The sequence below is a fragment of the Enhydra lutris genome, unplaced genomic scaffold, assembly GCF_002288905.1.
Source record: "Enhydra lutris kenyoni isolate GAN:26980312 unplaced genomic scaffold, ASM228890v2 scaffoldscaffold2, whole genome shotgun sequence".
In the NCBI taxonomy this organism is placed as follows: domain Eukaryota; kingdom Metazoa; phylum Chordata; class Mammalia; order Carnivora; family Mustelidae; genus Enhydra; species Enhydra lutris.
The window spans coordinates 9,762,368-9,780,596 of NW_019154086.1; the positions used below are offsets into that span (position 1 = coordinate 9,762,368).

Genomic DNA, 18,229 nt, shown 5'->3' on the forward strand with positions numbered 1-18,229 from the left:
ATCATCTCAGAGTAAAATAATTAAATACATTTAACTGTATAAAAAGTTCCAGACGTTGTTTTTGTTTATTTGTTTAACTTTTCCATGTGAACTGGGGGACGCATTGAGGCCACCACTGCCTCCTCTCCAACGCTTTCTCCTCGTCCTTCCCAACCTTGTCACCTCCCACCCTTCCACTTTATCATTTCTGCTCATCGACTATTCCTCCTACGTACGCCTTCCTTCGGAGCCAGGATTATTGGCCCACAAGTAACACTGGACAAAGGGAAGCCCGAATGCCAACGTGAGCGAGGGGCTTGGTCCAACCCCGGTAGTGGAGGAAGCAGCCGGGAATGTGGGAGGCTGTTCTTGAAGATCGAGGGGCTGTAAAGGGAGACCGTGGTGCGTGCCTGAATGCGACTGAGAGCCGGGGAAAATAGAGGATGAAAGGGGCAGGGAAAATGGCAAAGGCCGTCTCTACTTCTACCTTCTTGACACCCAGACAGAGGTTGGGAATTGGCCAGTGCTAAGAAGGAGGCAGGGTGACAAAGCAAAGAATGTTTGCGTTGTGCTGACAACCACCCACGGGTGCCTCCTCGCAAATGAGTCCCTCCCACGGATTTCTTTTGAGTTAACAAGGAATTCGGTTCTCCTAAAGCCAATCTGAAAAATGGAAGTCACTTTCAGTTTCACTCATGTATTCAGTGTTTATTAGGACCTTGCCATGGCTGGGCTTTGTAAGGTGCACTGGGGAAGGGTTACTTTGATAAGATTGGTTTTAGCCAGCTTTCAAGAGCTCATAGATGGGTAGGAGAGACAATATGTTTCCTTTATTTTTCATTTCTTTTTTGTGCATGCATATTAAGGTACTTCGCATTAAGGTACTTCAACTGAGTAGTTGAAGAAACTCCTGTATTTTCTATCTATGGTAATATTAATAAGCCTGTTCATGATATACTTTATCCTCAATGGGGACATACCTGACAAATGCAATTATCTACAAGTAGAAAGTTGTACACAATTGCCTAGAGAATAAACAACCCAAAAAGGCTTGAGGAGGAAAGGAACCTACAGCCCTGGTTAGAATATACAATTCGCCTGAATCCCTGCATAGATAGTTATACCCTGTGTAACTAATACCCAGAAGGACACTTAATCTGCAATGCCTATTTTATTGAGTTCTTCCAGGGCACATTAGCAAGACAAGGTTTTGTTCTTTTGTTGGGGGGGGGGGGGGTCGGTTGGGGGAAAGGAGCCAAATATGGGGGGCTGAATTCCCCAAAGGAAGAAGTCAAAACCTGCCTCCTGCAACCCCATATATCAGGAAACACACATTTCTTTTATGCCCACTCTGTGTTGCCCCTGTTTGTCTTTAGATCAATGCAAGGAGCCTGTGACCTGCTGAAATTAATTCTACAAAACAATGGAATTGAGTTACCAAGGTCTCATCCTATTACTTTTGATAACAAATTAATCCTTTTTTCTCTCTCCCAGTGAGTGAGTTCCTGACACTTTCAATTTTTGGTGTTGTTAGTGAAAAAGAATGAATTAAAAACGCAACCAAGTGCCATTTCCTAAAACCTTTGGTGGGTGGGTTTAAGGGCATTTTGCTTCTTTTTACTGAATGTTTCTCCTTTCCCTACTAACTAACTGAAAAGGATAAAATGTGCACATGGGGACAGGGGTAGCATTTGACCTCTAAATTCAGTGACTGGCTTACTAATTCAGTCATGTTTGTTACTAGATTCCAAAAGGCATTTACCAAAAAAAAAAAAAAAAAAAAAAAAAAAAAAGCTGGTAAGAGCCTTTAAAAGCCATTCCTGAAAAATCTCCTACAATGAAGAAACAATATTCCTTGCATTCCCACAGTTATGCTTTAAGAAATAAAACAAACATATATAAATGCACACACAGGTCAAAAGATGAGAAGGAAATAGGCTAACAAGTTAACAGTGGTTATCTTTGGACACAGATTTGGAATGGTTTTTATTTTCTACTTTTTGTCTTGGTCTGCTTGTAATTTTTCTACTTTTAACAACTATTTGCCTTTTATTGAGAAAAATACATTTAAGGAGGGGGGTGGGGCAATTGGGTGATGGACATTGGGGAGGGTCTGTGTGGTGGTGAGCACTGTGTATTGTGTAAGACTGATGAATCACAAACCTGCACCCCTGAAACAAATAAAACAGTATATGTTAATATCATAATAATTTAATTAATTAATTAATTAAAAATATATTTAAGGCTATTTTTCCTCCACTGGGAGACTCCAAATCCTGCCCCCCACCCCGTTTAGCTGGTTACGAACCACCCCCCCATCCCTGCAAAAGACTGAAGATGTGTTCTCTGAGAGTAAAACAGGGTCTTTGGAGTGGGGACAGACCAAGCACAGCTGAAAACGGAAGTACTGTACAGAGTCAAAGGGTGTCTGAATCTAGATCCTGAGATCTCCCCGTGGGCACCACACCACGGTGCACACTGCCAGTCCCTCTCTACACTCAGCCTCCATGCCTTCACCCTCCAACCAAAAAATGCAAGCACTTTTCTGACAACCGAAAAGGAAAAAAAATCTAAAGATACAAACCTATCCTAGAATTTCCCCAACTAAAAGGCCACATGGCCCCCAGTGAACCTCAATCGATAAGCCCCCAGCCACTTAGATAAGAGCAGACAGACAAGATTGACAGATTGCTAAGAAAAGTCTCAAACATTAAAACGGTAACTAAAACAAATGGACAGAAAACAGCAATTTGAATGAAACAAAGACTATATGATAAGAAAAAAATACCAGAAAATACTATCAGATAAAATATCACAATTATAAAACGAGGATAGAACATTATCTTTTAATGAACATTAAAAAAACAAAAAAGAAGGATTGGAAATCAAAAATATGAAAAACACAACAGAAGGGTTGAAGATAAAACTATGTCAGAAAATTATTTTTTTAATAAAGATTTTTATTTATTTATTTGAGAGAGAGAGAGCACAAGTAGGATAGGGGCAGAGGGAGAGAGAGAAGCCGACTCCCCACTGAGCAGGGCTGGATCCCAGGACCTTGAGATCAGAGCCTGAGCCAAAGGCAAAAGCTTAACCAAATGAGCCACCCGGGTGCCCCATAAACTACGCCAGAAAATTAAGCAAAAAGACCTAAAGATGAGAAAAATTAGGTAAAACATAGGAAAGAAAAGATAGAAGATAATCTTAAGGTGTGATATCCAAAGAATACGAGTTCCAAAAAGAACAGATAAAATGGAAGATAGGAACTTACCATGAAATAATATTTGGGGCACCTGGGTGGCTCAGTGGGTTAAAGCCTCTGTCTTCGGCTCAGGTCATGGTCTCAAGGTCCTGGGATGGAGTCCTGCATCGGGCTCTCTGCTCAGCAGGGAGCTTACTTCCCCCCCCCCCTCTGGCTGCCTCTCTGCCTGCTTGTGATCTCTCTCTCTCTGTGTCAAATAAATAAATAAAATCTTCTAAAAAAAAAAAAAAGAAAGAATATTTAAAATTTTCCTAATATAGAGGCATGATTTTTCTTTTTCTTTTTTTTTTTTTAAAGATTTTATTTATTTATTTGTCAGAGAGAGAGAGAGGGAGAGAGAGCGAGCACAGGCAGACAGAATGGCAGGCAGAGGCAGAGGGAGAAGCAGGTTCCCTGACGAGCAAGGAGCCCGATGTGGGACTCGATCCCAGGACGCTGGGATCACGACCCGAGCCGAAGGCAGCTGCTTAACCAACTGAGCCACCCAGGCGTCCCGAGGCATGATTTTTCAAATTCAGAAAGACTTCCTGAGTGTCCAGCAAAAAGGATGAAAACAAACCCACGCTCAAACACATTCTAGAAAAATGTAATACCATTGGGATGCGATCTTCCAAGCTCCTAAAGGGAAGAAAAAAATAAAATAAAAAAAAAAAATACAGGTCACAACAAGATTTTTCAGATTTTTTTTTTTTATAGCAAAACTGGAAACTAGAAAGCAATGGGACAAAGCCCTCAAAAGTCCAAAGAAAAATGATTATTAATGTGGAATTTTATACAGAACTAAAACTTCGTCATGTAGGATGATGGGAAAAAAGACATTTTCAGAATTACTGGTTTCAAGAACAGTTAGCTCTCCTATACTTTCTCAAGAAACTATAGAATTGGTCAGTACACTAGCAAAAGGAAGTCTTAGATACAGGAAGCAATATTCCACACAGGGGAGTTTGAAGTGAATTTACGGGGTGATGGTGAAAGGAATCCCATGAGCAATTAGCCCAAACTGCTGCAAACCATAATGTCCCTGGAGAGAATCTACAGGGGATAAAATTGGTAAAGTACGTCACCTATCTGCACATCTCAAGTGAAGACAAATCCCAAAAAGTATAGATCGAAATGATTACAAGAAAATAAAACAAAACACACAGAAAACAACGCAAATGGAAAAGTAAGCGATATCATAGTTTACAAAATGACTCAGCTATGGTCACTGTAGTATAAACTGTAGTGCAGACGGAACAAAAATTATGACATAATTAAATTGGGAGGACAAGGTGCCTCCTTAGCACAGTAGGTAGCGAGTCAGTCTCATATATTGGGAGGATAGAGGGGATGAGGAAGGTGGTGTGTGTAGTAGAGCATCCTGGGGCGGCAGAGAGGAAGAGAGCCAACCCTCACCTTCTACAGTGAAAAGTTATTACTTAGCACCTACAACTAAAAAAAAATCAAGAAGTCAGCAATATAAGCCTATGAGATAGAAACATGGAGGTCAATATTAAAAGCCATGGCTGGTACATGAAAGTGATTGCCTTTGGGCTGGAGAAAGTGACAGAGAGGTAGAGAACTATTATTTTTCTTTATAAACCTTGTGGAACCATTTTATTCTTTAAACCATGGGCATATATAATTTTGATAGAAGACTAGAAAAAAATGAAAAATAAAAAACAAAGGCTGGAACTGGCATTTAGAGCTATACGTATATTTGGGTTGGAATCCTACTGTAGCCCAGTACCTAAGTCTGCCCGGGCTTAACTTTGTCTCCAAGCCTATTCGTTTCTGTCCATAAAATCAGGACAATGGTGGTTGTGAAAATCATATGAGGTTTAATGTATGAGGTCCTCTATCCACCTTGGACAGGTCATGTCAGCTCATACGTCAAATGGCCAAGGCTCTCACGCTCTCACATGACCATTGTAGACCACTAGCAGCCAGAGGTTTTCTGCCCTTAGAGCAGAGTTCTACTTAGGCCAATGTCCAATTGTTTGAGGAAGGAGATTTCAAATCAATGTTTCTCAATCTTGAACAAGGTTTCAAAGAAGAAACAAAATAAAGCACCAAACTCTCCAGGACCCAGTGTTGACTTGGGCTATTTTAATTATAATATTATTTAAATATGATAATACTATTTATATAGGCATTAACTCCTTCAATACATGGAACTTAAGCAACAGTACGGTAAAAATAAATTTAAATGAAAACCAAATCCAAAATTGGTGGAATTCAAGTGCACACTAATTTTTTTACATTTATTTATTTATTCATTTCTTTAACTAATCTCTACACCCTACCTGGGGCTTGAACTCATAACCTAGAGATCAAGAGCCGCATGCTCTTCTGAGTCAGCAAGACACCCCCAAGTGAACGCTAATTTAATGTGACAGTTGGTGGAATTTTGCTGAAACGAAATCATGGCTCTTCCAGAGCACACTCAATAGCAAGCTCTCATTGGTCCCCATGCCCAGGCCACTCTGGGTGCTAGGTGATGACCCAATTTCTCATGGCTTTTCTGTGAACCCTCCTTCCACAGCTGGCTGTGGGACTCCTACATCTTTGCATGGTGCTGCATGTCTCTTATGCTTCAGGTCTATTAATGCTTTTTCCTTGTTAGCCAGGTACAATAAAAGTAACACAATTTGGCACCAACTTAATCATAACAGAAACTCGGGCTCAAACATTGAGAAAAACCCTAAATTAAAAATCATCATGCAAAACTGTAAAATCCCTGAATGGAACTCCCTGAGGTTAATGAAGGCCTCCCGGGAAGCTTTAACCCAAACTTAGGAGTCAGGCTCTTCCAGGCAGCAGGACCAACCTCCTTTCCTTCGCTCCCCCCACCTCGCCCCCCACCCTCCCATCCCCTCCACAGGGTCTAGCCAAAACTGCTGCTTTATTATGCTTTTACCATACCCATGGGACGAAGATTTCTTCTTTCCACACCCAGTTGTTCCTCATTCCATTGTACTGGTTGTTATGGGTCCTTGGTTTACTTTCTTTTGTTTACATTTGCTTTCTTTTTCAAAATACATATTATGACATTTATCTCACACCTGGGACAAAAACCAAATACATGGTATCTGACTGCTAAAAAGACACAACTTCACCTTATGATGGAAAATATTTACTGATTTCTTTGATGCTAAAAAATATCCATGTAATTTTTAAAAGATTTTATTTATTTATTTGAGAGAGAGAGAGTACCAGCAGAGGAGGTAGCAAGGGGAGAGGGAGAAGCAGACTCCCCTCTGAGCAGGGAGCCCAGTGCAGAACTTGATCCCAGGACCCTAGGATCATGACCTGAGCCAAAGGCAGACACTTAATCAACTGAGCCACCCAGGCACCCCAAAAATCTGTGTATTTTAATGCAATTTAGTATATAAACTAACACAGGTTTCCAAGGTTTTTAAGCCTTCTGTAGGAAGAGGTGGTACCATCAAAAGAAAAAAATATATAGTATATCCAAACTTCCCCAACTCAGCATCTGCTCATACCCCAAAGCCAGGCTCTTAAGTAGAAGGATAATCTCAGACATGGCAGGCTGTGTCCTCTGGCCACAGATGTTCAGCCACATATATTCTGTGCCAAAGGCCAGGGGGTGAAGTGTCCTTCACAGCTCAAGACTTCTCTTTTTTGCAATCACAGCTGTCCATAGCTGTTATGACAATTTGAGTAACCGTGGCCATTTCAGGAGCTCCAGGTTGCTGCACTGGATAGAAGGAAGATTAAAAGGAGTTGCCTCTTTTCATACCACAAAGCCGTGCTATCCATTCATTTATTCCATAAATACTTATTAAACAACTACTGTGTGAAGTTCCATGCTTCTCTTAGGCAGTGTGAGGGATATAAAGTTGAAGAAGACCCATGCCCTGACTTAGAGAAACACATTTTCTAGAGGAGGGGATAGACATAAAAGCAAGTAACTGCAAAGCAGTGTGAGGAGTGCTGATTGATAGATAATGTGCTATGGGAGCCCAGAGGAAGGAGCAACTCAGCTTACCTGGAGTGACTTTGAGTTGGTCTTTTGGCTGAATAGAGTCCTCAGCTTGACAAGAAGGGGGGCGGGGGAAGGAGTCCAGGCAGAGGATATAGCACAGAGGCTTAACAAAGATTGGATCACGCAGGGAAGAGTAAGTAGGTCTGGGGTTACGTAATGTATAGTAGGTAAAAATAACCAGAAAAGACATCCTAGGGAAGATGTTGAAGTTTGGGTTTTTCCTATAGGTTTCAATTTGATGTGTGTGTGTGTGTGTGTGTGTGTGTGTATGTAGATATATATATGTGTAAATATATATGACAATATTTACGTAAATAAAACACTGTCTAGATTTTGAGAATATAGAGAGGGGTTTTTGTTCTGTTTTGTTTTTGATGTGCTTCTTAAAAGTAAATACACAAAGCAAATAACTCATAGAAAGCAATTCTACAGGGAACTATAATAGCATATTGTTTATGGTTTTTTAATGAACCAAAATCTAGACTAGCTAGAAGAATAGACAGACTGCATGTCCTTCAAGCAATTCTTCATAGATAACATTTCTATCAAGAGGACTTTGACAAGAATTGGACAAAAAGTGGTTGGTTGATTTTGTATTCTTTCCAAATTCGTAAAGTGTAAAGGTGATTTGGGTGGTAATTGGTAGGCATTAAAGAGTTGTAATCAGGGGCTCAGTGGGTTAAGTGTCTGCCTTTGGCTCAGGTCATGATCCCAGCATCCTAGGATCCAGCCCTCAGTGGGATTCCGTGCTCAGCAGGGAGTCTGCTTCTCCCTCTCTTTCTGCCCCTTCCCTCACTTGTTCTCTCTCTCTCTCAAACAAAAATATAAAATCCTTTTAAATTTTATTTTATTTTTTGTCCCTGCCGGGCTTTATATTAACATATAAGGTATTATTTGTTTCATGGGTATAAGTCTGTGAAACATCAGTTTTACACAACTCACAGTGCTCACCATAGCACTTAACCTCCCCAGTGTCTATTATCCAGCCACCCCATCCGTCCCACCCCCTCCCCTCCAGCAATCTTTAAAAAAAAAAAAAAGAGTTGTAATCAGTGTGCTGATATAATTAATATGTATGAATATTAGGGGGTTGTGGAAGGAGAAGAAAGATCCATGAGGAGTTTATTACATTGTCTAAAGCAAAAAAAAAGGGAGGCGGATTGAATTATGTAGTGATGGGAGACACACAGGAGTCGTCAGATGATAAAGTGATAAAATTTGCCAAATCTTTGTGACCAATTAGTGCTGGGGAGTGAGAAGAAGTTAGAGGAAGCTACGAAGCCTCCTAGATTTCTGGGTTAACTATCTGGGTAAGCTTTCTTTTTTCTTTTTCTTTCTTTCTTTTTTTTTTTTTTTTTAAAGTTTATTTATTTTTTTGTTTTTAGTAATCTCTACACCCAGCATGAGGCTTGAACTCACGATCCGGAGATCAAGAGTTGCATGCTCCACCGACTAAGCCAGCCAGTATCAGGGTGAGCTTTGGTTCCTTTTACTGGAATAGTAAAGAACAGACTGGGAGAGGTGAGATGATGATTTCTGGCACAACTTGATGTTAGGACATAAGGAAAGAGCAGATGCAATTCATCTTTTTAATATATGAAGAAGAAAAACGTTGAGACAGTGATAGGACCAAACACTGCTATAGCCATATTAGGAGGCAATTTGGCAGTCCCTAATATAATATTAAAATGCATATACCCGATGACCCATCAGTTCCATTTCTCAGTGTCAACCTCAGAAAAATACACATGTACTAGGAAGAAGGTAAAAGGACGTACACGGCAGCATTATTTGTAATACAAAAAAATTCAAACTACTGAAATGCCCTTTGAGAGGGATATAGTTAAATAAACCATGAGGGTGTTTCCAGACGTAGTGAAAATTAAAATCACCTGGGATATTGGAAAATAATTTTTTCAACTCCCTTCCCAGTCCTACAGAAACAGATTCTCTTGGGAAAGGCCGTGGATAGGTCTGGGTGATTTTTATCATCAGGAATGTTTCGGAAAAACTCGGGAAAAGTGTTTCCAAAACTCTCGAAACAAAGAGATGCCAGGCAGGATTAGAAAGAATGAGGGTAGATCTCTGCGGAGTAACTCAGAATGAGCTCCAAGATATACTGAGTGATAGACGCAGACTGTAGAATGAACACACAGTATGATACCATTATGTAACCACAGACCCACACACAGAACAATATATTTCTAGAAGTAAATATGGGTTTGGGGGTGGCGATTTCAACAGGAACTTGTGTAATGACTAAAATGGTTCAATTTTTTAAAGACCAAAAAGTATTTGTGTATTAATTCTGTAATTAGAAGCAGATATTAAGGGCGCCTGAGTGGCTCAGTGGGTTAAGCCTCTGCCTTCAGCTCGGGTCATGATCTCAGGGTCCTGGGATCGAGCCCCACATTTGGCTTTCTGCTCAGCAGGGAGCCTGCTTCCCCCCTCTCTCTCTGCCTGCCTCTCTGCCTACTTGTGATCTCTGTCTGTCAAATAAATAAATAAAATCTTAAAAAAAAAAAAAAGTAGATATTAATTCACTGCTGGTGTGGTTGAGATGATGATGAAGGTAACCGATGCAAAATACGATTTGTGCTAGACCACATATGCCTTGAAGGGTATCCTGGATAAATTTTATCTATGTAATACTATTAAATATTAAATATTTGGAGTTGTTCTCTACACAAAATGAAGCAGATTCATTGCTTTGGGGAAAGGGCAAGAAAGGTGGCAAGGATGAAGAAGAGGGGCCCAGAAATCCCCTGATATTTCCATGTCTGCCCACATTCCAAGATCTAATTCAAATACTGTCTCTATGGTCCAGTCCCCACAAGCTGGTCTCATCTCTTTGTCTTCTAAACCCCGTCCCATCTCCTTCATCTACTTACATATGTGTGTGTAGGTCTCATCCTCTCCCCACATTATCCCCCCTCCATTCCACTTTGCATTTCCCCAAAGCCCAGCAGTACCCTGCATACACAGCTCTCAATCTGAAATGATTATTGAATGAAATGCTTCCAGCTATGCTTCAGAGGTCTGAGAATGGTCTTCTACTCTCCACTGCAATTACTGCTCAGTGGAAGTCACTTAGTCCTGTCTACCCTCACATCCTCACCCCATCTCCTCCCCCCTCCTCCTCCTCCTCACTGCTGTCTAAAATTCTCGCAACAGAAAACATGTTTTTATTACATAATTAAAGCTGAGGCTCAGAATTCAAACCCCTGAGGAGAGACATAAAAAGGAAATGGTTGTATCCCATCCTTCCCAGAGCACAAGATGGACAGGAGGGGAGGAGAGGGAGTAGATGGTTCCTGCATACCCAGGGTGAGGTGAAGAGCAGAGGTGGAGAAGAAAAGTTCTATTGGTTCCTTGCAAAGGAAAAATGGGCCTAGGAGGGGGGTGGTTTCTTCATAATCTGCCACCTCAGTCACCAAAGCCACTTCTACCTTTTGTCTATCCTCTGTGGCTAGCCTAATAAAAGCACAATCTTGATATGAGATTGCTTATCTCAAGGTCTTCCTCTTGAACTCAGTCCACCCACAGGGATGGTGAACAGCATTTCATGGTGCACCCTTCAGCCATGTCATGAATCAGTCATGTCCTCATTATTGCTTAGAGATAAGAGGATGCTTTCCAAGAAGCCATACCATGTCTCCATGTTGTTCCGGACTAGCAACCACAGGAACGGACAATCCATTATTCTTTATTTTAATCGTATGCCCTGGAACTTCATGTCTTTCGGCATTAGCACCATGGTCTCTCCGCCCTTGTCCTCCCCCACAAACACATTGATTTTTATTACTTATTTAAATTATGTGTCAGTCGGGGTCCTAGCACAGAACATTTGGTATCTCAAACTGGGTAAATTAGGGAGGGGTAATAGAAGGAGTGTTTGTAGAGAGCTGTGTGGGAGAGCCAACTGACAGGTGCTATGACTTCTATCAAAGGAATAAATACCCTAATCTCAGCCTTCTTCCTTCTGATTTCTTCCCTGTGTCCCACTGGCCAGATCCTCCCTGAAGCCAGAGGTCAAGGGAGCCTGTTGATGAGGTCCACAACATGTTAGCCCTCTAGGTCACGAGCAGATAGCAGTAGGAGGATGAATCTGGAGGAGCAAGAGGAGGATGTCTAGCACAACTGCACTGTCTGTCTCCTGCTCAAGAAGCCAAGCCCAGCATCATAGTATATACAAAGCCATCTCCAGTCTGGAGCCACAGTGCCCTTCCACTTCATCTCCCACCGTTCTTAACCCTGGGACTGTGCTCCACTCAAGAAACAGGACAGTGCCCCTGCCCAAGCATCCTCCTTTGTACCCGTTTGCCCACTTTGTGCTTCCTCCTCTGCCTCAATCACCCTCTCCCCCTCTCCTCTTGAAGAATTTCTACCCATCTTCCCAGGTGAGGCTCAAATATCTCTTTTAAAACCTCCCCTGATCTTATCCTCTTCACACAGTCTGCATTACCTCCATCTCTATAATACTGAAGCGCACATGAAGCACATGAGCTTTTATTCGGGGCTGGATTTGTGTCCTTTTTCCCGCCTCTCATGGTTAACTAATAACAACCACGATTATAATTTTCCGAGTACCTATCATGTGGCAGACCCAGGCACTTTAACTCATTTTCTCAATTCATTCTTTGGTCCAGGAAGCAGACACTTCGTTTTTATCCAGTGTACCCGCATAAAAACTGGTTTTCAGAGAGATTGGTCAGTTTGCATAATGTTGCTCAGCTAGTACCCCGTAGAGCAGTGGTCCCCTAAGCTGCTAAACTTGGATTCAAACTCATTTCCTTCCAATACCCACCCTGAAAGTTAAAACTGAAAGTGACCACAGGAATTTAAGAAACAAAACAAATGATTAAGGGAGAAAAAACAGAGAGAGGCAAACCAAGAAAGAGACTCTTAATGTAGAGAGCAAAACCGATGGTTACCAGAGGGGAGGTGGATGGCAGGGGTTAAACATGTGATGGGGATTAAGGAAGGCATTTGTGTGGAGGACCAGATGTTGTAAACAGGTGTTGATTCACCACATCCTACACCTGAAACTAGTATCGCACTGAAGGTTAACTAACTGAATTTAAATAAAACTTAAAAAAAGGAAAGAGAAAAAGTAACCATAGTGAATACTACCTCTTTGCTTTGCATCTCCAGAGCCAAGACAGCTCTGGATAATGCATAATTAGAGTCCAAGATATGTTTTTGAGTAAACAAGCAGAAGCATAACATACTGACAAATTTCTTGACTATGTGCCTGTTTTCTCTTGGTATAAGAGGGCAGATGGCCATGACTTTCTCTAGTCTTATTTCTAGGCTAATAGTTTATAGCGAGGTCCGAATTTGTTGGTAAAACTAAACTTTGTCTTGACTGTATTTATTGGTTGCCTTTTCCAAACAGAATCATTAGCAAACAGAATCCCTTAGAAGAGTAAGGTATTGGCCTTGCTCCAAGAGTACTGAGTTTTAGAAAAATTTCCTAAGGAAAATAAATTCCCAAAGACTGGAAGGGTGGTGTGTCAGGAGTTTCTAAGTAACACGTCCTTGTGTTTTTACATATGAACTGTGAGAGTAGAGAGCTGAGGGAGAATATTTTTAAAATTGATCCTGTTATAACAGTAACAGCCACCATAGAAAGGGTACTTTGTGGCCAGCCTGTGTTTTATACACATTATTCCTAATTTTTTTAACAGCCCTAAAAGGTAGGTCTTACTATCCCCATTTTACAGGACAGGAAACTGAGTTTCAGTGAGTCTAAGTTACTTGTTCAAGGCCTCTCAAAATTCATGCCTAAATCTCCCCAGGCTTTACTCTGACTCTCTGAAAGGAAGAACTTAAATACCATCAGCTATAACAGAAGCAACATTATCATGAGGGGAATCCCCTAGAAACATGGAAATTCTATGGCAAATCAAAGTAATTCTAACCATCAAATATAATTATAAAACACAAGGTCTCAGAATCCTAAAATGACATTATTCTTCACATAATTACCTCATCCGAACTTCCCTTTTACATTTTTGTAAAGTCAATTAGGTAAGAGCAGTATTACAATCTCGTTTGTAGATGAAGAAACAGAAGCTCAGAGAAACTAAGCAGCAGCCAGCCGTGGGATTGGAACCCGGATTTTTGTTTTTGAATTTAGTAAACGTCAATGCAAAAGTCTTGCTATTGTGACTTTTTTTGAACGTAGAAAGCTGAAAGTCTGTGCATTACCGAACTGCTTGTTTTAAAGAATTGGCTCATGCCCACTCCCTCATCCTCGTCTGCCCCTCTTCCTGTCACCTTTTTTCTTACTATTTTCATTTGCTCCACAAATATTGTGACAAGAATAAAGGAAATAATTAGAAGAAACTTCATTCATCATTCTTGTACCACAACATATCAATTATTTTTAGGTTTCTATTATTGCCATCCAGCCCCTGTCCAAATATTACCCAAAAAGCGCGCATGTGTGCGCGCGCACACACACACACACACACACACACACAAAGATTTAAACTCCCCTAGGAAGTTATTTGAAACTTGGTGGTGGCCAAAAGTTGGTAGTCACAAGCACGTGATTCACAGAATCCAGACGGACCCTCCTGTGGCTTCGTCTGTGGAGATGTAAATCTTCATAGCTACCCAGCCAACTAGAAAAAAGAGAGCAATGAGGAAAAGCCTGACTGAAGTTAGCGGTCACTTATCTAAAGATTTGTACGAGAGCCACCACCACCATGTCCAAATGCTGAATGTAACAATTACTCCTCAACAGGAAGCAGTGCCTGGTTCTCTAAGTGAAACTTTCCTGGTCCTTTGAATATTATCTTAATCAGAGAGACATTGACCAAAATGTTAACAGTGGTTATCTCTGGAGGGTAAGATTACAACTGATGTTTATTTTTTTCTTGAGTCTTTCTTGCATTGTCTGAGTTTTCTGCAAAGAGCATGTAATATGTTTGTCAAAAGATTAAGATCAATAATAGTGATGCTGAATAGGACGTGAAGTTGATCATTAAAAAAAAAAACTATAAAAATTAGAGTCATGGGAACAGATCATGGAGTCCCCACTGCTGGAGGGACAAACAGCCCCTTCTTCAGATCGGAGACCCTAGAACCCAGGCGGGAAGTACAATTTCTAGCTCAGTTCCTTTCTAATATAATATCTGCTAACAAGTTTCTGTTTACTCCTCTCCCCCCTCCCTTATCTCGGAGAGATAGTTCCTAAACATTTGTCAATATAGAAGATTTGATTCTGAAAAACATGTTATAGATTTTCTGTAGCAATGGTCCAATATAATTTAGTAGACAATAACACCCGTAGAAATGTGTGGGCACTTTGCTGTCAAGTCCTGTAGTGTTTTAATAAAGGAACGTGTCGTTTTTCTTCAGCTAAATTTCAGTTAGAAATAATATTAGGTGAGTTCTCATTGCCCTTCATTCCATAGCCTTTCTGCAATTTGGATGCCTTAATGATTTCATGCAAAATTCACTGTCTGAAGAGTCTTGGTGGCTTCTGTCTGATCTTGGTTTTTGCTTTTGATGCGGATTACTTATGTGCATCCATCATGGTAAAAACAGCAGAGTTTGGGCAAACACTGCTCTCTCAGACCCCCGCTCCCTTTCAGGCCTGGAGATCCTTCATCTAACCCAGTTCCATTCTTGTGCCTCTTCCCGCTGGCTTCCCCAGTGCCATTTTTATTAAAGCCCCAGCTCATCCCACATTCAGCCGCATGACTTCTTACAGGCTTCAGAATAAATCACCACATTGCTCCGATCTTGGCTTCTCTGCCCTCAGCTTTCAATTAAATTTAGAATTGACTTTAAAGGTACAACCTCAATGTACATGGTTGAAAATGACCTTGTTTCCCCTTTCCCACCACCTGCGACTTCCTGCGCGGGGCTCTTATACTCCAGCTCCTGGTTCAAAAAGTAGAAACAGGAATTTGCTACATGCTCCTGTGGCAAACTATAAGTCTCAAGCTGTTTAAAGTCTTTAAAGTCCCATCCAAAAGGTAAAGTACACTCTGCAGAGAGAAATCTGGGGGCCTGAATCTCTGGCTGCCTGTGTTCAGGAAGAGACACAGAAGGAGAGGAAGAAGAAGAAGAAGAAGAGAAGGAAGAAAAAAAAAAAAACCTTTGAGCTAAACAATTTGTCTCATTTCTACGGTTTGCATTCAAGATGAGTGGTCTACTTAAAATATGCATCATTATTAAAGTAATTATATTAAGTTAATATAAATGATCTATGACAATATTACAAGGACGCCAAAGCAGACTTTAACATCAAAACTGACTTTCATCTTTTGTCTTGTCATTTCGCTTTCCACTCTTAGCAAGGAATAGAGCATACAAGCAGCAGGTTTGGGCTATTTAGAATCGGGCACGCTCCTGCCAATTTCTCCCTCCCCCCTTTGGAAGACTTTACCAATCAGAAGGACTGAACTGGAAAACCTGTCTTACTCTGTTCAAAACCCCCGTTAATATTTTAAGGTTCTTACTTGTATCTAAGAGCAATGAGGTCCCTCCCAGCCTGTGAAAGAAGAAGGAAAGAATGATTTGATTGCCTAAAGCAGGATAAAACAAGATCTGGTATGTGAAAAGGATGTATAAATTGAAAGTGCTCTACAAGTATAACAGGGCAATGTATTAATTTGACCATGAATTAGTTACTGAGTATCAACTATGCATCAGGTTCCAAGGAAGCTGTACAGTGCTTACGAGCTTGAGCCTTGGTTTTCTTGCCTCTAAAATGGGAACAGAGAGACTTTATTTTAGGGTGTGTGAGAATTAAGTGAAAGAATAAATGTAATTCACTTAAAATGAGTTCTTGGCACACAATACATACTGAGTGAATAGCTTTATATGAAAATATGAAAGGAAAATTCCCCAAAGCTAAGGGATTTACACCCTAATGAATTATTATTCTAAAACCCCTGCCTTTTGCCTCTGACCCTAAAATTTGAAAAGCTTCAAAGATTTAGCTATGCAAATCTCAGATCAAAATACTTGCCTATTGATTGCCCTTTAGAAAGATTTACCGAGGACATGTGCATGCTTTACCAAATAAAGAAGAAAGAAAAAAGGAATTAATACGTGTTACCTCATTGAATGTATCTTGGTGATTTTGCATCTTTTTTCCCTGTTGCCTTATTAAATCCTAATTTAGTAGACAGGCACGAATAGTCTCAAGCCCTAGATGGGGATACTGAGGCTCAAGGAGAACCAATTACCACCCCGTGGTCACAGAGCTAGGAAGTGGAAAGGATGGGATTTAAAACATGGTATGTTTTTCAGAGCCCATGTTCTTGTCCAGCCTCACCACTGCCCCCTGCACCCAGTTAGGTCTCATGGAGAGATCTCAAATCCTCATCTGAAGACACAAGGGTTACCTGGGATCTTCTTCAAGTAAAGGGGACATTTTTGAAAAGAAAAATGTCCCAATAATTAATTTCTTGCTCAGTCTTCTGCATATCAGTCTAATAGCGGAGTCCTTCCTTTCCATTTAGACTCTTCTAGGGAGAACCTTCCTTTTTCAGTTCTAAAAGATTACTGTTGACAGGGACATTTTTGAGGACTTGGATTCTCCTTTCTTTCTTTTAGTAGCACTTATGCTTTTCTGAGGAAACACAGATATTTAAAACTGTGAATCAAAAAGTTAGGAAAGAAAGTTCCACCGTTTAGACCTTGTTTTGAAAGACTATAGCCGTCTCCTGTATTAACTGATCTTTCTCTACCAGCTCCACATCTTACAGCCTTCCCCAAACCCTACTCTTCCTAAGTGAACCTTTCCTGTTGCTAGTTCAGCCTCCCTCCCTGGACTGCAGGAAGGATGGTGATAGCCTCTGTAAGTCCAACCCAGGAGTCCTAGTGCCTATGGAGGCTAAAGACTTCTTCACTGGGCAGATGTAAATGGACAGCACCTTAGAATATCAATGGCACTAAGGCATTGGGTTCTCTTCCATGCCTACCCCTGACTAGAGGTTAGGTAGACCACAGTTGGCCCAAACCAGCTGATTAAAATTAAGTCACTCCACAAATGGCCCTAGATAGATGGAAATTTTTCGTTCTTTCCTGCCCTCGATTCTCTTTTCTTTCCTTTTGTCTTTTTTTTTTTTTAGTTTCTAGAAATAATTGTTCTTTTTCTACTGCCTAAAATGAAGGTACCCCACAGTTCATCTCACTTGGCAGTAGCCTCAACAGCTCCTCACCCTTTCTGTATAGCCTTTGTTTTTTTAAGTAGGTTCCACACCCAGTGGAGGCCAACGTGGAACCTGAGTCCACAACCTTTAGATCAAGACTGAGCTGAGATCAAGAGTTGGAGGCTTAACCAACTGAGCTACCCAGGCACCATCCCCCCACTGACTTTTTTTTTTTTTTAATAAAACTGTACAAAACATTTAATATATTGCTCTTTTGGGGTTATTTGATGTATTCGCAGAGTATTATAGCTGAACCATTAATCTTGTTGCTTCATCAACATTAACTGGCTCATTTTCATGACTGAAAGTCGTGCTGAGGAATCAGCTGTTTCTGTAGAGGTTCAAGGGAAAGGCCTTTTGAGAAATGTGGAAGTTCCCTTTGTGTATCTGTAAAAGCTTTATTCACTCTGTTAACTTTTTCATCACTCACAGTGTTTATCTTCTTAAGATTAGTGATAACTGGTTTTGCTTTGTTTTTAGTCTTAAAATTTTTTTGGCTGGCTATATGAAATACATTCCTGGACTTCTGCCCTCTTAGTTTGTTCTTGGCCATTGTCTTGGATAACCTTCCTGCAGCAACACAAGCTCCAAGTGAAGTCATTTCCCTTTATAGAGACTTTCGAGTTCAAAGATGAAAAAGAATGAAGGGTGAAAATAGCCTGTTAAGCTAACAGAGAGAAATTTATAGTTATTTATCACTCCAACAGTTGTTTGTGTTTATGTATGCTTTAATATTCCCAACCTCGGAAATTGAACCCACCATTCATTCACTAGGGCAGTTTTTTAATTGGCCAAATATATTTACAGTAAAGTTGTAAC

General features: G+C 40.6%; 1 protein-coding gene across 2 annotated transcripts; it reads right to left on the reverse strand.

Annotated features, from left to right (window-relative positions):
* Positions 1-17,653: 17,653 nt before the first annotated feature.
* Positions 17,654-17,963, reverse strand: LOC111152185 (uncharacterized protein C8orf59 homolog). 2 transcript variants are annotated; one of them, XM_022510580.1, is made up of 2 exons: positions 17,826-17,963; positions 17,654-17,698 (listed from the first exon to the last, which is right to left on the reverse strand). In XM_022510580.1, the coding sequence occupies exons 1-2, from the start codon at positions 17,961-17,963 to the stop codon at positions 17,654-17,656; spliced, it is 183 nt and encodes a 60-aa protein (XP_022366288.1). The 2 variants fall into 2 exon arrangements, with proteins under 2 accessions (XP_022366288.1, XP_022366279.1); XM_022510571.1 differs by lacking the exon at positions 17,654-17,698 and having other exon boundaries at positions 17,706-17,963.
* Positions 17,964-18,229: the final 266 nt, after the last annotated feature.

Bases quoted from the DNA above. Each gene is read 5' to 3' on its own strand.
- LOC111152185 (XM_022510571.1), bottom strand. From the start codon at position 17,963: ATGGCCAAGAACAAACTAAGAGGGCAGAAGTCCAGGAATGTATTTCAT.